Below are 24,809 nucleotides of genomic sequence, written 5' to 3' on the forward strand. Positions count from 1 at the left end.
AATGAATCATCTTATTCTTATTGAGTGATTTGAGCGGTTTTATTTATCGTAGTAAAAATAACAACATGCGTTCTCAAAGCTCATACCACACTGAGAGATGATCAATGTCGCCTTGAAAACATTTTTTATTGCAAACAAACTTCCAGATTCCCAGCACGTTTTAAGTAGTATTTGAAAAAAGGCATGATTTATAATCCGATAGATCTCACCAAATTCACCCTCCGAAATAGCAACGGTTTGCTCACTCGCTAATCTAAAAAATCCTTTCGCTTTTTTACAACCGAACACAACATCTTAAATTACAAGCCGAGTTTTTCATTGGCACAGATTTTATACTTAGCACTGAGAAAATTTCCGATTGAAAATCCTAAAACCGGGTCCATTGTATGTGTCTAATCAACACAGCCAGTTCTTGAAAGCATCCTGGAAAAAGATAAATATACCTGCATCATTTTTCTTGTCTATTTGATATATGTTTCACATCGAAGATGCGTCACACATATCAAAGTGGCCAAGCCTAATGTGCAGCATTTAAGGGGCAAGATGATGATTTTGGTAATTATATGATTTATTGGTCGTTTGAAGCATCAAAGCTAGAAAGGTTAAGTGATGCTCCAACTCTTGTCCTAGGCTTTTATGATTTATGACTATAGCGCCATTACTCGCTTTCTGAAAAGAGAAGAGGGAAAGCAAAAGGAGAAGGACAAAGGGAAAAGGATTATGTGAAATCTATGAACATAAACAATATTTTTGATTTGAAATATACAATATAGAAATGCATAACGGCGGTGGCCACTACCCGAGTCTTGTCACTATTATCAAGTCATAAAAAGTAACAAGGACTAAAATGTGATCCTTTGATAACTGGAAAATCCTGATTCCCTAGATTGAAGTTGTCACGACTAGGGTTCGGTGGTAGATTTTAACTCACCACAAAAAGGTTATCTCCCAACGTTACTGGTTTGAAAAGATAAAAATTTACAAAATGGAACGAACTCACCAAGTTTAGTCAATTGAACCTGAAGGCTGCTTGACATGTGTTGATGCATAAGTCCAAATTGTAGCCGAAGCTTGACGAAGTTCAACATGAACTAGTCCGGTTTATGGTAGTTGCGCGGAATGTCTTCCGTCGATTTGAGATAAACAAATGTTCGGATGTATGTAGTCGATTTTTGATGTGCATTGGCAAGCCTTTTCGTGGCCTATAGTCAGGTTCAACGCTGCGACTCAACGAATGATGGGACGCCTCGTGGAGGTTCTACTTGGCTTCGGAACAGCTTCTCAGCGGCAAATAATAGGGACATTAGAATGAGGAACTAGAAATTGCCTCTTGTGCCTGGTTTTGGTCAGATCAGCAACCCATTATAGATTCGGAATAGTCTCACCAAATTCTACCAACTACTCAATACTATCCAAAGCCGTCACGAAACTTCGTTCTCCCATTCTTTGCGAGTATGCGACATTAGACTGATGCAAAATTAGAAATTTTCACTCCACAGTGCTCAAACGGTTCCGAATTGGGCCCTGATTAGCCTCCCAAAATTTGAACTCATTTTGTGAGAAACTGACTTGGCACAAACCATTTGAAGTTTATATGGGAATTACTATGGAGAAACCATAATTTCGGTTCATATCGATCTCAAAATTCACCAGTTCACTCTACTTTAGAAAATGATAGCTGAGCTTTCTCAGCAACAACTTTGTTGAGAATCGGCTGGAGTAACTAATGTGAATGCTAGAGTTAATCAAGATTGCTTTCATGTCATTGGCCTTATTAATGAATCATTGCAAACTAGACATGTGCCAAAAATTTGGAAGGAATCCTTAGTGGTTCCTATTCAAAAAGTTGCTGGAACGGTTAAAACCGAAGAGTTTCGTCCCAGCTGTTGGAGTATTTAAATAGTAATAGTTTGTTGATACCAGAACAATCGGGATATCGGGAAGGTCATTGTTGTTAAACCGTCTAATTTGGTATTTGCGAAGTGGAAAGACAACTTGAAGTGTAAAGATACGATTTTTGCTGTATTTTTTTTTTTTTGATCTAAAACGCGCTTTTGAAACAATTTCTAACCCTTTATTTTTAAGATCAATCAAGCGCTTTGGAATTACGAGTACTGCATATATATGGTTTGAAAGCTATTTGTCTGACAGAACTCAACGGACTGTTTTTAATGATTATGTTTTCAACCCCTGCGGAACAACCTTGGAGTGCCCCAGGGAAGTGTATTAGGGCCCCTTTTATTTATTATGTATATGCATGACTTGCAACGTGTTTTACTGTTTTGCAACATTAATCTTTTTGCAGATGATACTGTGTTATTCATTGCAGCTAAGGATTTAGAAGTTGCCGTCTCACACTTGAATGAAGATTTGCAGTATCTAAGTAGATACTGTCACGCTTATGAAATTCATATGCGTTGTTCATAAGTACAGCCTTATGAAATTCTTAAGTCTATTTGCCTCAGTGTAGGAATAGGAATTTGAGCGGGGTTCTCTCTGTTTATACTCTTTAGCATGACGCGCTTGACATAGATGGCGCACAGCTACTCACAAAGAGCTACGGATTCCGATCAATAGCGGTGCGGCTTGTTCCTCCTTCTATGGATGCTCATGTGTGCTGGAGAATACTGTTCAACGCCACGCGCTGAAAGCACTGCTGCTGCTAATGCCGACGACCGGACACCACCAAACACGGAGATTGGAACTGAATCCGATCAGCGATTGAGGCCAGCCTTGATAGCTAGCTGCTTGTGGGGAGCCTTTCGTTGTGTACTGGAGAACAGCACCACTCACCACGCGGTGATGGAATAAACACCGTTTGGTGAGACCGGATGGAATTCAACTTTAAAAGCTGTGTTAGGGAAATCGCTTTTCGCAGGCAAACGGTGATAACTTTAATTATCATAGTAACAGTTGCACATTCGAACAGTTTTCAATAGTGACATTTTAAAATATGATAAAGTCTTCAATTGAACAGATGCGTAGAAATATATCTAATCGATTGATGATAAAATTATTGAAATTGGTCCAGGGGCAGCTGAGTTATTAACGTTCAAAATCTTTCATAATTTTGTTTGCCTTTAGAAAATGAGCACCAATCATGTTAGGCACTCCAAATGACCGAAGTAACAATAATGTAACCATAATTTCAAACTGTACATTGATCAATTTTTGACCTATGATTATCTTAAATAAATGAAAGTAAATTTGGATGGGTGTTTTTGTATCACATACAATGATAGGAGAGCAATAGGTTGTATCGCTTCGATTTGTTACCATTTGTTACCTAGGACCTTTTGAAAAGTGGCGCGAGAAATGAGAAAAACAGACACTTGCTCCATGTAAATGTGTTGCTCAAGTGATTTAATTTCATTACAAATTAAGTTAATACAAAAATTTAAACATGTTTAGCACTGACAGTAATGTCATTGACAATTTACTGTGACCGTTAGCTCAAATGACAGTGAACAAAGAAAAATTGTGAATATCGCCGTGTATTGTCGAAATTTTACAACACTTCAGATAAATTCTTCGAACGTCAAACATTTCTGAGAACTTCTCGAATTTCGCGAACTTCAAGATTAATCTAGTGTTCTTCAAAGATCATGTGTAAGGTTGAGGTGACATCCAGAAAAGCAAATCACCTCACATCTCACACCACGCAGAATAAGCCTGAAGTTACAACCACTGCAATAAGCGTAGCCTCTCTGAAGTTTACAGGAAATTTTCAGAAAAAAAAAACTGAATTTTACTGGTGATGTAAATATCCATGCATGAAAACTTGCAGGAAATGTTGCTTACAAATATGGACGTTTGCATACATGAAATGTACACTAATTTTTAACTGTGTTGGTAAGAGTACTCTTAAGTTTGTAAAATCACTCTCAAATAGGGCAGACTTCTTCAGAACGTATAGGACTTTTCTTAGGGTAGCAGTGCTTAGTTGAAGTTCGCAGAACTTCTCTCTGAACTTCTATGATGTTTGCAGAACAGTTTTGAGATGTTTAGTGGAATTTAGAAAACTCAACTGAAGTTCGTTAAGCTCATCTGCGTTTTCCATAACTTCTATGATTTTTTTTTAACAATTGAACTTGTAAAGGAAGTAGGTTTTGCTACTCGGTATGCAGTGAAAATTTGGTGCATAGTTAGGAAAAGTTCGAAAATACAATGCACCACTAGTTTGCGACGATGAATACTCCCCATAGTCTCCATAGGTGGGTGATATCGGACTTGTAAGTGATTGACTTAAGGGCGAGGACTTGTTAGTGACTTGAGAGTGAGTGTTGGACTGGTTGCCAAATGTCTGGGACTCGTTGAAGAGTACGCATGAAAGACGCCACCTGACAATGCAAGCATGTCCAAATTATAAGACGGAGATACTCGATAGATGACGGTAAATGTCAGGACTCTGATGGTCCGGGATGGCTTGAAGATCCTGGCATAGATGCTCCATCTAGGTCATTTATAGAGCATCTCTCACTTTTTAATGGAACAGTCCTGCATTGCCTTTTGCCGACCAGTCCAAAATACTTACAATCAAGGCCACTGAAAACACTACAAGTCTGATATCACATTCGCGATTCGTATTGGGTATGTTTTGCTTCAAGTTGAACAATTGAAATAGGCGGAACAACCAAACGTAAACAGTGGCTTTAAACGCAAGTTTCTCGAGAATCAAAACACATCCACGCAATCTAACACCAGCATCTGAAAGAACAAACTTCATTTATCGAATGGCACTGTTAGATTGCGTAGGTGTGTTTTGATTCTCGAGAAATTTGCTGTGTATCATTGTTAATTAATAAGAAGCCTAGCTGTCCCCTTGCTTCGCCCATAAAGAGCGATATACAGAAAGTTTGCACAATTATAATAAATCAAAACCAATCACATCAATCTGAAACTGAGCCAATTTTGCCACTAATTGATTTACCACACGTCATTTACAAATCGAAACCCCTGCTACAGCCTAACCAATATCCATTCTCAAGATTCAAAATTCAAAACCACACACATTAATCCTCTTATTGCCAGTTCCCTCCGGTTTCCCCATGACACTAATCCGCACTCATTCATCATTGCACCACCATTTGCACCAATTTCTTCGATTCTTTTCAGTTTCACTCGCGACATTCCCGGCACCAATAAAATGCCATACCTACACACATTGGCAAGCCTCTTCTCTCAGAATGCACAAATTTCCACTTCAAACACGGCTTGCACATGTAAGTATAATAATACCTTCAAGAAGCAAACTCGGAGACAATCACAAATCCCTCAAGAAGACAGCAAATCACTTCTTTATTTCTTCACTCTCGAGTACTTGGTAGTACCTACCAGGCGCAACCATAAAAAGCCAGTAGAAACCCTCCACAACCGCCTCGGAAGAGGGATATAAAAATAAACCACACGCAAACACACCATCCAATGGTTGCCTTCCGTCAGTCAGGGAGGCGCATCCGTTCTGGTTTCCGCTTTAATCCACACTTCTGCCGTCGTCGTGGGTCACTTACAGCGCGGTGGACACCACCTACCTACTGCAGATGGGGCAATTTTCACTTTCCTTTCTAAGTGGAATACCATGCAGCTCCATCAAAGGGAAACGTTGGGAAATCTCTGAACCCTTATCCCAGTGGGAGTGCCGGCAGTTTCGCGTGTCCACACCGGTTCAAGTCTCGCGGCAGACTGATAGCGTTGAAGGCGCGCGAAAAAGGATTAACCTTGCCACTACGCTACACGCTGTACTGCGAACAGCTGTGACTGTGCGGTTGATAGGGACACGAGAGATCTGTTCCTGCTGATACACACCACCGATAACCGGCCGACCAGCTGGTTGACATGGTCCGTTGAGGAAACAAACAAAAAAGCCGAATGAGGGCATCGTTCGCCAACAAGGGATTCGCATGCTGGGGCTAGAAAGGTGATGAATGGAAAATGGTTTTCGTGTTGTGGAGTCCGCTGGAGAGGGAAGCTAAATAGCGAAGGATAGGACGATATTCATTCAGCAGATCTCTGCTGTAAGTTATGATGATTTGAGACAAAAGGACTCTTTAGTTTATTAATTAATTTACAATCCTTCTCCAACTGGCACTGTCCGGCAGATATGAAATAAACATGTAGGGGAAATGGATGTAATGTCAGCCTAAATGTCCCTAATTTGGGCCCATACATAAATTCAACAATCGACTAAATTTTCAATAGCGACCAAAAATATCCATTAGTACCGTCCCAATGACGCGTTCATCTAGATAAAATTGATAAATAGCAGATTTTTAGTGATGGGCCCAATCTTAGATCCATATGCCAACATTAGAGCCATTTCCCCTAGTTTCTGAATGACTGTTCCTACCAGTCAACCTTCAAGGGTTCGCCCAACCCGGGGGCAACTTGACAACTCCAGTATATTGTCAGTGAACCCAGACAATTTGGTGCTGATGGTTCTGTCAAACTCACAAGTTTCAGAAGAGTTATCTGAATAGGGCGAATGCAGTATAGTACAGTATCCCCCCGCTAATCCGACAAATTTGATATTCTGACTGTCAAGTCCATACAAATCAATGTTACCAATATATCAACAAAAAAACTCCATAAGATACCGTAATGTCGGATTAAGGAGAGCCGGAGTGGGGAGATACTGTATACGTAGCGCGTACTGCAAAATGTACAATTTGAGGTACTAGCTTAAAAGTGTACAGTGCCAAGGATAGCTCAGCACACCTTAATTTATGCCGAGTGATTGAGCGTGCCGAGAGCTGTACCAAGCGCTGTGCTCAACGTGCCTATCAAGCTCAATCAAAGTGTGCCAATCTAAGTGTCAATATTCAATGAGTTTGGCAACCCTGAAAGCTATAAAGCTATGACTTTTGTGATTGTGTTTACATTCTCAACTTCTCTGATCATGGCAAACATTCACCTTCATTCTCATTAGAGCGTTAGCAGGTCTGGAGGTGAAAGCGGAACTGGGATTGATGGCTATATCCCTAGTAGCACGCTTGTCACAAATCAATCGTAGAAACTTTTTTTTTTTTTTTTTTTTTTTTATTATAGTCACTTTAACACTCTTGGGTCATTCGTGACTTGTCCGGGGGTGAGATTTGAACTCGTGACTTTGGCGTGAGAGGTATGGATGTTAACCACTACGCCGGGGTCGCCCTCTGTAGAAACTTATATACGACTTATTTCAGTAATAAATAAGTTGCTGTAACTTATTGTGATGTACTACTCGGGATTGGCTATACGTTCAAGCACATTTAACCCATCCACAAGATTCTGGCTCGATGTCTCTTTGAACTGTTGATGGACAGGTTTACAGAAAAAAAGGAGACATCCGATCGATGATTTTCTGCCTATTAAATTCTCCCCCAGAACCTCCGTTCGCGTTTGGCTTTCAACGTTAGCAGTTCAGCTCGTGCCGTGTTCTGTGCGTGCATTTGTCTTCCCTTTGTTTGTGCATGGTGGCGTTCCGCCTCCCGGACGAATATTGTCATCGTCGTGTTTGTACGTTGAGGTTGTGTTTCAGAAATGCAATCGAAGTGTGCCGTTGCCGCTATTAGACGCGTGGGTTTTCGGTCGCTGGAGTTTTTGGTTCTGATTTCGGCGTTGGTCGCGAGTTGATTCGGGGCATCAGGGTATCATTTGACCTGGAACTGGACGATGAAGTGGTATGACAACCGGAGTCTAGGAGGGAATAAACACCATCATTTTCTTTATCCAACCGATTCGATTGTGGTGGTGTGAATTCTACTTCAACAGTTTCAGTGACATTGATGCGCCCTTCTTTACAAACCATCCTGTAGGAAGTTTAATAAGTATTGCGAATTTTGTTATTCAATTTGTTGGATCGTATCGTTGGAAGGAGATTCTTAAATTCCCGTGGATTTCGTGTAAGTGTCTCTGCTTACGAGTCCACACCTCAGTTTTTGGCCCTTCATACAGCGATATTGTGAATTCAGATCGATAGCTCAAATTGAGGTTGCTATTAAGTGGAGCTGCATACAAGACAAGATCTTTGAAGGGATGGTGGCTACCTTACATACATACATACATTAAATTATCCCCCAGAACCTGAACGAGCGAGAGTTCAATCCTATCAAGTACGTGTCCTTGAAGATATCACTCAAACCTATGGGATCGGTGATTATTTTCGGCCACCGCAGACTTCAGTGGAAGCGCCTGTAGGTCTGTATAGAACTAGAGAAGTTTCCCCTCATTTTTTTTTATTTATTTATTCAAAGGGGGGATGTTTCTCAGAGTCTTAAACTATGTTAATCATCGATCGAGTTTCCACTTGCTGCAATTACGGCCTCCACTTTCTGCAATTACGGCCTCCACACGCTGCCGGAATGCACAGCAGGTTCTAATAATGTATTCTGGATCCATTTCTCTCCAGGTACGGGTCAATCTTTGTCTGAGGCTTGCTGTACTCGGGTGGCGTTTAAAACTTGGCCTTCATGACGCGCCATATTGAGTAATCCAGCGGATTAAGATCGGGGCTGGATGGCGACTTATCCATATCCTTCGCCCAGAACGGAAGATGTTCCTGCAGCCACTTCTGAGTGCGGTTCGAGGTGTGGCACAGAGCCCCATCTTGTTGAAATACAACATTTGACTTCGGACCGTACTGTTCTTTGATCCACGGAAGAGCATACTTACTTAAAATCCCGATGTAGACCTCCGTGTTGACCTTGTCGCCTTCTGGAATGAACACCGGGTCCATTTTTTGCCATCGGAAGCCACCAATCCAAGCACCATAACGCTAGCAGGATGCTTGGTCAGATACACGTTCTTGTGCTCGTCGCCACGTCTTTTACCGGAAGAGAGCTAATTTACCGGTCGGTTCTGGAATTTGATACGGGATCGACGGTAAACATGCTCTCGTCGGTGAACAGGATTACCGGATTTTTTCGCTTAAGGAAGTTCAAGATTTTCTTGCATCATTCGACTCGTAGCTACCGGATGCGGTTGGTAATCATGTGAGTTTTTTTTTCCGTGCCTTCGACTTCGCTACGGTCTTCCGTGCCGTAAAGTCACTGATCCCGTGTTCCTTTGCCATTTTCGTTATTGAACGCACTGGATTCACCCGAATCTTCCTTTTGATAGCAGCGATTACCCTCGGATGACCTGTGGCCACCTTCGCGGATAGTTGTCCTTTCTTTTCTCGGTCTAAAACCCTTTTGACGGTCCACCGGGACACTCACACGGCGATTGAAATGTCTTTTTGCGCTTGGGACAAATCACGAATACGCTGCCACTTCGTCATGGTGCAACCAACAATCAATACGAAACTAACGATTTTAAATTGGCTCACTACTTTAGTAGCCTATTGGTCCCAAGCAAACGATTAACGTACCCTATTCTAGTTGAAATTCTATTACTACACTATGTTTGTTTTGATTCGCTATGAAAGTTTGACAGATAACATCAGGGGTGTGTGGATTCATGCAGAACATGCAGGGGTGAGTGAAATAGTTTGGGACTGCTTGGGACCGTTGTTCTGGTACTGAGTGAGCCAAAAATAATAATGATTTTCTTCGGGACCCAGTGGTCTTAGAGTTACCTCTATGGTGCAACTGTCAAACTAAGTAAATCATTTTCTTTTATACACAGCCTACTACGGCATGAGCTATAGGTTACGTGCATGCGAAGAAAACCAAGGCATTGTACGCACAGGTGAAACGGGAACCTTATTTGTACGATGGTGCAAACATTATCACGCATACGGTGCAGCTGTCAATCCCCCTACATTTAGGCTGCGATCCATTTGGTGAATTTTAACTTATATTTGACAGATGGAAAATTTTCAAATAAATCTGCCATTATACCAGATTTATTTCGGACAAACCAGGAATTAATTTTGACAGATGCTTTCTCGAAAATCGGCCAATCAACAACAAAAAATTTCGAACATTATAATTTATTTTCTAAGTGTGAGTGAAAATTCATCAAATGGAACACTGGAATTTTTACTCAAATTTGACATTTTGAAAACAAATTATAATGTTCGAAAATCTCTGTTGTTGATCGTGTGATTTACGAGGTGTTTGTCAAAATTGATTCCTGGTCTGCCAGAAAGAAGTCTGGTACAATAGCAGGTTTATTTGAAAATTTTCTATCTGTAAAATTCACCAAATGGAACACAGCTACACAGATTGAATCCAACATGTGTTCGATTTTAACGTTCTGGTTCTATGGGATTTTAGGTATTTCAAGCATAACTATTCAAATCGACGTATCTGATTTCGATTTGTGGCAACTGCAAGCTCACTCACAGAAACTAACAACACCAGCTAGTAGGCGAAAGTGTCTCCTACCTGAGGATCGTGTTTGTTTGCGTTAGGACAAATCGTCGATTGAAGAGATTGTTTACAAAAGTAGATACGTCGATTTGAATAGCTACGCTTGATTTGTTTAGGCCGCTACGCGAATCGTGAAATCGAATGTAAGGAATAATATCAATAATTCTTTTGTATAGAACGCTAAGCGCGCCTCTTCGCTTCCACTATGGCAGCTGCCTTAGAGTCCTATGCTGAATCAAAGGTAAAATTAACAGGTTGCTTAGATGTTCCAGGTTGGTTTCAATCAGCGATGACATGTATCCTGATTTTTGAACATGATAAAATTTGGGATGGTTTTAAGGCTGTAAAGCTGTAGTTTTCATGCAAATCAACTAGACTAGATCATTTCAAAGTATCAAAAATGTATTTTGAAGGCTAGTTTGATGCATTTTTTAGAAGTCGGGCCTTTTCGTTTTTCCTTCCCTCCGGGATCGAATCCTGGAGGATATTTCTCCACAGAAAGGCCAGAATTGCGGAAGTTCCATCCGTCGATCAAAGGATTGACGCCCGAAGCACGTTGGTGTTCAGACGAAGGTTGTGGCCATCCCGGATGCCATCTTGGAGTGGATCTCCACAAAGGGTCGATTGTCGAACACCGCTCGGTCATTTTCAACAAGCCATCGTACCACGTGCCCAGATTCAACCAGTGGTAGCAACGAATACGGTGTTGTGGAACCAGACTAGGCTCCCCGGCGGTTAGACGAGACGCCCTCTGCCAGCTGGTGTCAAACTGTTGCCGCTAGTCCCACGGTGTGCATCCCCCGTTCATCACCACTGATTGAACCGACCCCGGATCGGTCGGACAACTGCAAGTTGCCCTGGGAAGGCCCGCCCATCGTTTCGTCCGCCATCGTCTATGCATGCCAACGTAGTTCATCGTCATTAAAAACAACACCCGAATGTCTCTATCTAAAAACACTCTCTAGAGCCCATTGTGGGCCGATTAAATCAAGCATGTAAACCTATTTGTCGGCTACTATTACTTCAGGAAGCACTCCCTAAGTTCCTTCTTTCTTTGTTCTCGATTCTCGTGCCCAAAAAGAGGTGTACAAGCCTCGCTCTTTTTGGTCCGCATTTAGAACCGCTACTTTGGATCATCTCCACCTAGTTTCAAAAAATTGATTGGTTGCTATTCGTTCAGGAACTGTCCACCGACAATTGCGTGGCTCCTGGCAAGGTAAGTGACTTGGGTTGAAGTTGCGTAACAGTGTTCAAGAATAAGCGACCCCGTGCTCTGCTAATATCCTTCCTAAGAGAATTCCCTTCGGAACAGCCTGGGAGGTAGCAGATTGACACTAGATTGCAGAGCAAAGACCGACGTTAAATAAAGGAATGAAGCTCAAACCACTCCCAGGTATTTCAACAAACGCTTCGAGGCTAGGGCGTGCTCCCCGACAGTGATTTCTGCACGCTGCACCGCTTTACAGTTCTTGACCAATAGCACTTCCGTTTTGTGGTCGGCTATCTGCAGCTTCGCTCCTTGCATCCAGTTACCAATCATGACGATCGCCAACATTTCTATCTCTTCCAGCGTCTTGCTTGTTACTGTCAAGACGACGCGTACAAGCAAGTTTTTCCAGAATGTATATTTTTGTATGAAACCCTCACGATATAATTTTCTAGAGGCAGTGCACTTGGGGAAACTGACTTTGTTCGAAAAATAATCTAACATAAAAATAACAGATTAATTTTAAAAACCTTCCGGTGACCACATTACAGAATCTGTTCATGCCGCGAAACATTGCACATTCTGCATACTTTTCGTGCAAATCTACAATAGAATCTTACATTTCTCGATAGAATCTTACATTACGGATCAACGTCAAGTTTCGTAGCCAGAGTAAGACCACTCGTTTGTATGTAAGCTTGCTGTTATCAATTGAGAAAAAAAACCCCTGTATATTTGTAACTCAATTCCAGTTCGAAATTTTCGGTACAGCTAAAAATGTTACTTTATCTACCGATGAGTAACAGTATAATCTATAAATATGGTTCTGCTTACGTAGTTTTTGGCTTCACGATGGAAGTCAACAAATTTCGCCGGATGAATATCACCCTTTTCTATTGCAAACCAAGTAATCCACTTGTAACTCCGTACGAAATCAACATGAACTACCAAACCACATTCTTATCATTATCGGTTTCGTGGTTGTAGGATAACGAAAGCACAGAACAGTAACGTTGAGTTCACAATGTTCCTTATCCACGTTGCTAAAGCTGACGAACGACGACGACGACGACCGACCGACTTCGGCTAGGTTGAATCATGCGCACATGTGGTCGCTTCACCACCACCGGCGTGTTGCCGGCACGTGGAGTTCTTGGTAGTGCACTCACGATCAGCTGATGGGATGCAGTGCGGTACCAGCCTGTTTACTAACAACAATGACGAGTCGAACTCAATGGCCCGGAATGGGGTTACGAGTAATGACGAAATGTAGGTAGGTACATATGAGACATAAATTGCAACGAACAAACATGATGAGTAGATGCAGTGGAGTGAACATAATAATCGCATCAGTTGGGAAGCAAAGGGAATTCCGTTGACTAATGAGACACTTCGGTTGAGGGCAGGGCTTTCGGGTTACTGATTTTAGATGAATAAATAACTTGACAGGAATGCATAACTCTGTGGATCGTGAACCAACGACGTTCATTGGCAAGGATAAATGCGCATCTTCCTCTACTTTCAGGCAAGTGTGTTGTAACAGAATGAAGTGACTTCAGTTTAATTCCATTGATAAATGCCTGGCCACAGCTGCCGCCCGCCAAGGACGATACTTTCTCCGGAAGAGCAGCAATTCCTGCGACACTATGGCAATGAGCTTATGAAATATTGCATCCTCGGCTAAGGAGCGCATTGCATCGTGCTGATATCGCCCGTCCGCCTGTTGGCCGTATGGTGAGTAAGCCATTTGCAAGTCCATTAGAAAAATTAATTTACCTACAATTTGAGGAAGCAAACAGGGAGCTAGAACTGCTGCGGAATATAGCAGCTTGAAATAGAAATGAGAACCCTTAGTTAGCTTTGCACCTGCTGTAAATTAGAATGCAGTGCAGTATGCTGTTTTGAGTAGAATTCTGTAATTGACCTAATGGAGTACTTTCTAGGATATAATTTTCAACTTTCTTAATTTTGTCGAAGACCTATTTGTACCCAGTTGTTCCCCATTTCGCTTCATCAATCCACGACATAAAGCTCATAACATAATACACATGAACCATACTGATACCACGTCGTACTGCATGGACTTGCATCGGTGAAGATCATGTTACTTTGCCTGAACCTATCTCAACTTACGATACAAATACAGTGCATGTAGCCACGATAGAATTATTACACACGGCGAATGAGAACGACCCAACTTTGAGTTTAGTTCACTCATAATCGCCAAAAGTGTAGGAACTCAGCGATGAGTAAATTTGTCTCATGGTTTCCTGTGGAAAACCTAAAAAATCTACCGGAAAATGAGGAAATTGACGAAAATTTTATTCAGTCTCGGAGTAGTACCAATAGACTGAGTGAATCCAATCTTTACTTTTCTCAACTTCGGGAATTTTTCCTTGGAAAATCCTGGAAAAACCTGGGAAAACATGAGGCAAATTTACTCATCGCTGAGTTCCTGCACTTTTGGCGATTATGAGTTGACTAAACTCAAATTTGAGTCGTTCTCATTCGCCGTGCATAGTATGGACTAAAGAGCCTGAATTTATAAAAAGGCGACATGTCAAAATTGGAACAATCGATTGTCTGTCAAAATCATAAGACAAGTTATTCTGACACTCAATTAATGCCAAGGGGGGGGAGGTGGCTGTCAAATACGAACAATCGTCGCCTACCCCACATAAGTGGTTCCAAGCGTAAACAAGCCATAAGAAACCTACCCCAGCAGGCCTGGGTTCAATCTCAGTCGGCGCCGCACAGTGGGGCCGCGAAGTCATTCGAATGGCCAAAACCTCTAGCGCCGTTGGTTTGCTTTCTACAGCGATACAATGTTCTACAAAGTTGTTTAATATTAAAAGCACCATCTTTTGATAGTTTCATATTAGTTCATTTTTACGCCACATAGGTGGCGCTCGAGTCTATCTTTTGAACGGAGCATCCTAGCCGAATGGTTTTTACGGCAAAGTTGTGTAATTTGAAGTTTTGAGAAATGTTGTTCAAGACATTGAAACTCTATGACTCACATTAAGCGAGATATCAGGCAATTAGGAAAACTAACCTCTAAAATTGCGTTTTTTCCTTTTTTTCACCTATATACGTCAAATGTATAAGTTTTATACTCTGATAATTATCAAAATGGTTTAACTCATCCAATAAATACCCATTACTTTATATATCATGCTTTATTATAAAGTTATTAACATAAATGTCTCAAAACAGTGATGCATAAAAATGTCAGTTACTCAAAATATAGCAAAAAGTAGCAGCCAATTTTTTTACCGTGATTAGTGTAGACCTTGCTGGGTAAAATAACGACCACAGTTCAACAGGCAACTGCAGGCATTTTCATATAACATCATTTAGCAACTTTGTAGAACATTGTATCGCTGTAGAAAGCAAACCAACGGCGCTAGAGGTTTTGGCCACACGAATGGCTTCGCTGCCCCACTTTGCGCCGCCGGGATGTTCTGAGGCATAACATCTAGTAGGAAGTAAAGCCGTTGGTCCCCGGTTCATTAGTTGATGGGTCGATATGTAGGGTACAGGTGTGGGAGCTGCCTCCCTGTTGTCGGTAGCATTGATGTTCAGCACGGAAAACAAGATCGACGAAAAAAAAGCGAAGATACATAACCTTCAAAATCCGTTTAATTGAACTCCGTCCCAAAATCGAACGGCTTTGTGGTTTTGTTGCCAAAATCGAGCCATGCCAAAGTCGAACGGGTACTGTACTCACATTTTTTTTTTTCTCTTTAGAAAAATGCAATGATGCACAAATCAATTCTTGCTTTAAGTTGACTCCTTCTTTATACTATAAGTTGTTCTTTAACGGATAAATGCTTTAAAAAATTCTATTATAATATATGTACTCATAAATTATGTTGCTCTTGGAGTTAACTCCTTCTTTTGATCTTAAGCTGATAAAAGTTTTTGAAAATTCCATCTGAAAATTCTCAAAAGTAACATCTTTCTTCCATTTCACTCCTTCTTTACAGCATCAGCTATTTTTGACAAATTTTTTTTTATGAAATATTCAATTGAAATATTCACAAATTAGTTTTCTCTTTAAGTTGGCTCCTTCTTTACAGCTTGAGCTGTTCTTTGATAGATAGATATTTGTTTATGAACATTTCAATTGAAATACTCACAAATAATTTTTCTCTTGGAGTTGACTCCTTGTTTACAACATTAGCTGCTCTTTGACAGATAAAATAGTTTGAAAAACTCCATTGAGATGATCACAAATTATTTCTCTCTTGGAGTTGACTTCTTCTTTGTATCATGAGCTGTTCTTTAACAGACAAAATCCCATCTGAAATTTCTCAAAAGTTACATCTCTCTTGGAGTTGATTCTTTCTTTACAGCATGACCTGTTATTTGAAAGCTTTCTTCTATGGAAAATTCAATTGAAATATTCACAAATTAGTTTACTCGTTAAGTTGACTCCTTCTTTACAGCATGAACTGTTCTTTGACAAATAAAATAGTTTGAAAACTCTAATTGAAAATTCTCAAAAAGTAACAGCTCTCTTGTAGATGACTGCTTCTTTACAGCATAAGCTGTTCTTTTATTTTTTTATGAAACATTCAATTGAAATATGCACGTTCATCCGACAGCAAACATGTAGGGGAAATGGCTCTAATGTTGACCTATGGATCTAAGATTGGGCCTATCGCTAAAAATCTGCTATTTATCAATTTTATCTAGATGATGTATGGGCCCAAACTAGGGGCATTTAAGGCTTGTATTCGAAAAAAATGCACCATTTGTGTAACATTTTTTGGGTAAAAATTGATGAAAATCTGGGTATAACTAGTTTGCAGTGAATTGTTTACATGTGCAAAATTTCATAACAATTGGTTCAGTGATTATTGAGATGTCATCGAAACAAGAAGAAAATCGCCGGAGAATTTTGCGCGCCGTCATGGAAAATCCGACTGCGACCATGAGATGGATCGGAAGACAACTGGGAATCACCCATACAACTGTATCTCGGGTGGTAAAATCGTTTAAGGAGTCCCAGACGACCGAGCGGCGGGCTGGAAGTGGAAGAAAATCGAAGACAGCTGACCCTGTGAAGACCCGGAAGGTGTTGGATTATTTCAAGCGTAATCCGAACCTTTCGATTCGCGACGCGGCTCTGAAGGCAAAGTGTTCCGCCTGGTTCGTTCAGCAAACCATGAAACGAGCTGAGCTTCGTGTATTCAAGGTTCGGAAGGCACCGAACCGGCGTGACCAACAAAACACGGCGCAAGGAAGCTATATCGAGAGTGGTTAACGAAACCGATGTGTGTGGTTATGGATGACGAAACCTACATCAAGGCAGACGCAAAGCAGATACCAGGGCTGGAGTTCGACGTTGCCAAATCATGGTTTGATGTTCCGGAAGACATAAGGAAGAAGAAAGTGGACAAATTCGCAAAAAAATTCTTGCTCTGGCAGGCAATATGCCAATGCAGTAAACTGAGGAAACCGTACATCACACTGGGTACCATCAACAGCGAAATTTACCGCACCGAGTGCCTCCAGAAGTGTCTGTTGCCCTTCCTGCGGTCCCACGGAGGCGAGACATTATTATTTCAGCCAGACCTGGCATCATGCCATTACGCGCGATCGACGTTGAAGGCCAAAGTTCGAAAATCGTCCAAGGTGTTTAAGAACGAGCTGGAGTTGAAGAAATAATGGATGAAAGTGACCAAAAAGGTCGGCTCCACCATTGCACAAAATTTAATGAGGGGTCTTAAGAGAAAGGTGCGGGCTTTCAGCGATAGAAAGGAAATTGAATAAAGTAATTATGCCGAAACATAATCCATATGTATTAGTTCATTCCCTGAAAGTTTCAAGAAAATCCGACTTAAAATAAATTTTTGGCGAACACTTTTGTCTGGTGCATTTTTCCGGAGAACAGGCCTTAGGCCGACATTACATCCATTTCCCCTATGTGAAAAATGCTAGTTAATTTGATTATAAGTGTTGGCGTGTCAACGCCAGCGCGCCGCTACTGTGATCAGACAGCAGCTCAGTTTCGACTATTGCGCATGACGTCGCGATGCGCAATAGGCGTGACAGATATTCGCAGCGATGACAGGTTTGGTACTCAGGTATTGGTGAGTAGAATAGAGGAATGATTTGGCAGAAGAGATGATTCAGCACAAACATGGGAGAGTGGGAGAGGAATTGGACTGATAACAGGATTGATAGGAGAATGAGTAAACAAATAATCTAGACAAAAAATTAGAAGGCAAGTGAAAGAACACAGATTGCAGAAAGTAATTACTAAATTAACTACTGAAACAATATCCTAAATATCTAAATTCCTTAGTGCTTATTTCTAAAATTATCAGGTAATTGGCTTAATGATAAAATCAAGTGAAATTTACTTAATCTAATATGTTTTTGGACAGGAGAGCATATGATAAATGAATTGTATATTTCCAACCTAAAACTAATATTCTTAAAACTACATTGTTTAAGGTAATTGAATACCGCTGAACTTATACAACTATTTACAACTAAATTTATTATAGTACGGTGAATTAGTACGGCAAAGAAGAGGTATAGACATACCACCAGGCAAACGAAACACATAGTACGGGACTAAACGTAAGTTTATGCATGAAAATATGTTTAAAACAAAAAACAGCATAACACACAGAAGCAAATAATTTAGTTCTTGGTTTAACTGCTAGATAACTGTTAAAATGAAGCATATTCTTTTTAGGATAATAATAATCTTCCGGACAGTAAATCAACCCCAGTACCGGTCGTTTTATTCCCGGGATTATTATTGCGGAATTTCCCGAAAAGTTGGCAATTTTCCAACATATTATTATTATCGTTTATTTACGAATAAACCGCGGTTATGTCGAATCGGTCTTTGCGATCAAAACGGTCGGGCAAGTCAAGTGATGTGGTAAAAAGTAGTGCAAATGGTGGTGTGCAAACGGTGGTCATGGAGGATCCGGAGGAGTCCCATCCCGGTCATACATGTCAGGTGTGCCGAGGAGAAGATACGGACGAGATGGTGAGATGCGACGATTGCCTGAAATGGCATCACTTCGGATGTGTCGGAGTCACGCAGGAGGTTGAGAATTATACCTGGAGATGTACCAAATGCGAAACAGCGAAAGGTGTCCAGGCAACAAGTTCAACTTCTGAAGCAGTTCATCCTCATGAAGGTGGTGGTCATAAAAAGCAGTCGTCCGATCCCGTCGATGCTACCGATCGCTGTCGATCCAGTTCCGTCCATCACAACTCTACAGTGGGATACGAGGAGTAAGAAGATAAACCCATCGATCAAACCGTCGAAAACAACCTCTATAGCATCGAGTCGCTCCTCGCAAGCCCTTGCGAAGCTAAAGCTCCAGAAGCTCGAGGACTTGAGGATAATTGAGCTGCGTGAAGCAGAACTTCAACGAGCGATTGCAGCGGAAGAAGCGAGAAAGGAGAGGGCCTATTTGGAGCAAAAATATCAGCTGATGGAGGAGGCTATAAGTGAAACTAGCTCAGTCAGCAGCGTAGCTTTAAATCGGATGAAGGACTGGGTGGCATCTTCCAGCAATCAACAGGAAGAGCTTTAGATCCAGAGCAGGATCCGGATTTGGAGAGTCAGTTTGATCCTGATAGCCATTCAAGCAGGAAGCAATTGAGATATCCTACGGTTTCCCAACTCGGAAGCAACCAAAGCAGCAGTCACGGTACGCTTTCTGGAAGTTCAGAGCCTGGTCCTCCGGAACCATTCCCATGGACGGAGTCTTTGAAATCGCTTTCCGTAAAGCATCCAGACCCAACTCCGAAAAACCAACGGCCGGTTCAGAATCCAGCAAAATCATTTCTGGTTCCAGATCGTCCAAGGCCGGCTTCGAATCTTAGATCTCCACGTTGGATCTCACCAGAGGGATCGTCAAGGCCTGCTCCGGTTCAGAATTGCCCACCGTCAGTTCCGATTCCTGCTATTTCACAAAGAATATCGGATCATAGGTCTTCAGGTTTGGCGCCGAACCCAGAGCGTTTGCATTCAGAACCTACTCGTTATCGTCGACATCCAGAACCATCACGATCAGTTCCAGCCCCGACGCCAATAAATCTACGGCCAGAACCCGTTCCACGATATTCACAACCAGATCCGATTCCTTCGTATTCAAGATTTGTTCCTAATCCGGATTCACGGGTGCCAGCCCCAATTCTGGTACAGGATACACCACAGAACTATCAAAGTTTTCCTCCAAGGCGATCGAGCCGTCTTCACGATCGTGACGAGGATGCATTGGATCCATGTATGCTTACTCGAAAGCAATTAGCAGCTCGACAAGCTATATCGAAGGATCTGCCGGTGTTCTCTGGAAATCCTGAGGAATGGCCGCTTTTCCGCTCTACCTTCGACAGCACGACAGCGATGTGTGGGTTTACCGACGAGGAAAATATAGCTAGGTTGCAGCGAAGCTTGAAAGGTCGAGCGTACGAAGCGGTGAGATGTCGGCTGATGCATCCTGCCAATGTTAACGGAGTTATGTCGACGCTAAAGATGCTGTTCGGGCAGCCTGAAGTTATTGTCAACTCGATGATTACCAAGATCAACTCGCTCCCAGCGCTGAAGGAGGATAAATTGGAAACGCTCGTGGACTTTGCAGTCAACGTAGAAAACTTCTGTGCGACAGTAGACGCGTGTGGTCTGGAGGAGCATCTTTACAACGTAACATTTCTTCATCAACTCGTCAACAAGCTGCCGCCTTCTATCAAGTTGAATTGGGCTCAATATAGGCAAACGCTTCCAACGGTCAATCTTCCGTGGTTCAGCACCTGGCTCTATTCTCTAGCGGAAGCCGCCAGCGCAGTGATTGTTCCAAACACCAGCTTCGACCCCAAACCAGTTCGAAGCGATGTTCGTGGAAATAAGAAAGGGAATTCCTTTGTCAACGCACACTCAGAAGAACCTGTATCGGATCCCCGCACCACATCGTCATCCAGATTGAAAGTACTTCACGATAGCTGCCCAGTATGCAAGGGAACCTGCAAGTGGATCGCCAAATGCAAGAACTTCATAGAGTTCTCTCGTGACTCACGCTGGGCTACAGTGCGAGACCTCGGCCTCTGTCGGAGATGTTTGCGTCGACACAATGGAGGATGTCAAGCCAAGCTGTGTGGGAAGAACGGGTGCGAGCTAAAACACCACGAGTTGCTACACAACGATCAGAAGAACACGTCACCGTTCAAGGATACAGCACCCAATACCACGAACAAACCTACAACACAGCGCAGTGATCCTGCTCAACCAGGAACAAGTACGTCGGGACACGGATGCCATACTCATCAGGTTACATCCAGTCAGGTTCTATTCCGCTACCTGCCGGTAGTACTTCAAGGAAAATACGGTTCGATCAAGACGTTCGCCTTTCTGGATGACGGATCAGCGCTCACACTTCTAGATAAAGATTTAGCCAAGGAGTTGCAGCTTGATGGGGAGAAAAAACCACTGTGTTTGCACTGGACGGGTGGAGCGCAACGACGAGAAATCAACTCAAAGGCCGTAAGTCTGGACGTGGCAGCAACACATTGCCCCACCAAGAGGTATACCTTGAACGGCGTGCGCACAGTAGATGAGCTTCTGCTTCCATCACAAACGCTCAATGTAGAGGAACTCGGCAAACTGTATCCTCATCTCAAGGATTTGCCGATCACCTCGTATGAAAATGTTCGCCCGAGAATTCTGATCGGTATGAAGGATCAACACCTAAGCCTGGTCCTAAAGAGCCGAGAGGGAACACGTGAGCAGCCGATCGCTGTGAAGACCCGACTAGGTTGGACGATTTGTGGAGGAGGAAACCAAGACGATGTTCCAAACCTAGTGCACTCAGTGTTCCATATGTGCCCATGCGAATCACAAATGGATGAGGATCTACACAAGGCGATCAAAGAATACTTCACAATCGACAGCTTGGGAATTGCGCAACCGAAGATAGCACTCATGTCCGCAGAAGATGAACGAGCCCAAACCCTGCTTGAATCTCGCACCGTTATCAAGGGTGACCGCTACGAAACCGGCTTGCTATGGCGATATGACAATATTCGACTGCCGGATAGTCGCCCTATGGCTCTGCGCCGGCTCCAGTGTCTCAAGAAACGGATGGACAAAGATCCAAAGCTCGCTGAAGCGATCAATTTGAAAATCGCCGATTTCGTCATGAAAGGATACGCTAGAAGACTCACCAATGAGGAGCTGAAGCAACCATTCCATCGGGTCTGGTATTTGCCGACTTTTCCGGTTGTCAACATCAATAAACCGGGAAAAATCCGAATTGTATGGGACGCTGCTGCCTCTGCGTATGGAGTATCGTTAAATTCGGCTCTATTAAAGGGTCCTGATCAGCTTTGCGCACTGCTCGCTATCCTCATCCAGTTCCGGGAAGGCAAAATTGCGCTCACTGGAGATGTGCGTGAGATGTTTTTACAAGTCCTCATGCGCTCGGAAGACCAGCATTGCCAGCGATTCTTCTGGTATGACGAGGAAGGTAACATCGTGGTCTACATCTTGCAGGTGATGACCTTCGGAGCCTGTTGTTCCCCTAGCAGCGCTCAGTTCGTCAAGAATATAAACGCGGAACGATTCAAAGCAGCATACCCAGCAGCAGTTGAAGTCATCCAGAAGTGGCATTACGTCGACGATATGCTGGTAAGCGTTGAGACGGAAGATGAGGCATTTCAACTTGCGCAACAGGTGAAAAAGGTGCACTCAAAAGCTGGATTCGAGATGCGCAACTGGATAAGCAACTCGAAACGCGTTGTGCGGGATCTGCAAGAAGAACATACAGATGAGAAGAACCTCGATCTGTCGCTGGAGCTAGCCACCGAGAAAGTGCTCGGAATGTGGTGGTGTACTGATTCAGATACCTTTACCTACAAGGTCGGATGGACTCGCTATGGAGAAGCGCTATTGAAAGGTCAACGACATCCAACCAAGAGAGAAATGTTACGCGTTCTTATGTCTATGTTTGATCCGCTCGGACTGATCGCACATTTCCTCATGTACCTTAAGGTGCTACTTCAAGACGTCTGGCGTTCCGGTATAGACTGGGATGATGCAATCGACGATGCGCTGTTCGACAAGTGGCAAACATGGCTGCAAGTGCTCCCGCAGGTTGAACGAGTCAGCATTCCTCGATGCTACCGTGCACGAACCTCTCCCAATTGTAAAGACATCCAGCTACATACGTTTGTTGACGCTGGAGATAACGGAATTGCTGCGGCCTGTTACCTGCGCTTCGCTCAAGATGATGTCGTAGAATGCAGATTAGTAGCAGCTAAGACCAGAGTCGCTCCGTTGAAGTTTCTCTCAACACCTAGACTAGAACTTCAAGCAGCATTGGTTGGGGCCAGGCTAGCACAATCCGTATCAGATGCACTGTCATTCCGAATCTCTCGTCGCCACTACTGGTCGGATTCCCAGGACGTACTTTGCTGGATCAAATCTGACCACCGAAGATACTCCCAGTTTGTCGCGTTCCGAGTTAGCGAAATCCTGGACACCACGGAGATGAACGAATGGAGATACGTTCCTACAGATTTAAACGTAGCAGATGATGGGACGAAATGGAAAGGACTTCCTAGTTTGGCTTCAGAGACGAGATGGTTCACCGGGCCCGAGTTCCTGCAGCACCCGGAAACTCGTTGGCCAGACTCATATACTAGCTCGAATGAAGCCGTTCTCGAACTTCGCCGTAGCGTATTAACTCACTTCATTGCCCCGGAACCGATAGTCTGTTCAAGCGATTTCTCAGACTGGAATCGGATTGTGAAAGTGGTTGCTCTAGCTCATCGTTTTCCTGCCAACTGCAAACTGAAGCGCCTCCAGCAACCGATCGTAAGCGGACCTCTCACCAACCACGAAATACTCACTGCCGAATCCTATCTCATTCGCGTAGCACAACAGGAAGCCTATCCGGAAGAAATAGCAGTGCTTCAGAAGTCGCTACAGTGCTCGGATCAACTATCAACCCCGATCCCCAAATCAAGTCCGCTACACCAGAAGACGCCATGGCTGGATCAGAATGGAATCCTGAGGATGCGCGGCCGCATCGCCGCTTGTTTCTACGCAACCGAAGATGCTAAACACCCCAAAATACTCCCCCGTGACCACCACACCACCAAGTTAATCGTTGCACACTACCACCAAAAATACCACCATCAGAATCACGAGACCGTGATAAATGAGATACGACAAAAATACAGCATACCGAAGCTACGCATGACCTACACAAAAGTGCGAAGTGACTGCCAACGCTGTAAGAATGACCGAGTGATCCCGCGCCCACCAATCATGGCTGACCTGCCTGCTGCACGACTTGCAGCTTTCGAACGCCCATTCACCCACGTTGGCGTTGATTACTTCGGTCCGTACGAGGTCGTCATAGGCCGACGAGTCGAGAAACGCTGGGGAATGCTCGCTACCTGCCTCACAATTCGCGCAATTCACATCGAGGTCGTTCACTCCCTCAACACCGATTCTTGCATCATGGCGATGCGAAACTTCATTTCCCGCCGAGGAAAACCACGGGTGATCTACAGCGATCGAGGTACCAATTTCATTGGTGCAAAGCGGGAGATGACGGAAGCTGAAGAATCAGTCAACCAAAATGAACTGATGAGGGAGTTCGTGGATGCTGGAACAACCTGGGAGTTCCTGCCTCCCTCTTCTCCACACATGGGCGGTAGCTGGGAGCGCTTGATCGGTTCCGTCAAAAAGAACCTAATGGCGATCCTACCAGCACGGAAGCTGTCGGACGAGGTCTTACGGAACCTGCTGACTGAAATCGAGAACACGGTGAATTCCCGCCCACTGACGCACGTTCCTGTCGATGACGATTCAGCTCCAGCCTTGACGCCCAACCACTTCCTTCTGGGCTCTTCCAATGGAGTCAAGCCGCTCAGCACCATTGATGACAGCGGAGCAGTTACACGACAAAGTTGGCGATTGTCCCAAGCCCAAACTAACCGGTTTTGGAAGCGTTGGGTAAGCGACTACTTGCCCGAGATAACCCGGCGTACCAAGTGGTTCGTACAAACGAAGCCGATTGAGGTCAACGACGTTGTGGTGATAGCGGACCCGAAGATGCCACGGAACTGCTGGCCGAAAGGCAAAATAATCTGCACTCAACCTGGACGAGACGGCCAACCCAGATCAGCAACGGTGAGGACATCGACCGGGATCTACGAGCGTCCGGTTGCCAAACTAGCTGTTCTAGACGTGCGACGCGAAGCGGAGTAAGCTGACCAGGTGGTCAACGTACCTGGGGGGAGTGTTGGCGTGTCAACGCCAGCGC

General features: G+C 43.4%; 1 protein-coding gene across 1 annotated transcript; it reads left to right on the plus strand.

Annotated features, from left to right (window-relative positions):
* The first annotated feature begins 19,888 nt into the window (after positions 1-19,888).
* On the plus strand, positions 19,889-24,754 carry LOC135702797 (uncharacterized). Its single transcript, XM_065223840.1, has one exon. It carries the CDS (start codon positions 19,889-19,891, stop codon positions 24,752-24,754), a length of 4,866 nt encoding a protein of 1,621 aa, XP_065079912.1.
* Positions 24,755-24,809: the final 55 nt, after the last annotated feature.

This window comes from Ochlerotatus camptorhynchus, unplaced genomic scaffold (assembly GCF_037179485.1).
Source record: "Ochlerotatus camptorhynchus isolate MF236.1 unplaced genomic scaffold, CSIRO-AGI_Acam_v1.1 ptg000197l, whole genome shotgun sequence".
NCBI classification, from domain to species: Eukaryota; Metazoa; Arthropoda; class Insecta; order Diptera; family Culicidae; genus Ochlerotatus; species Ochlerotatus camptorhynchus.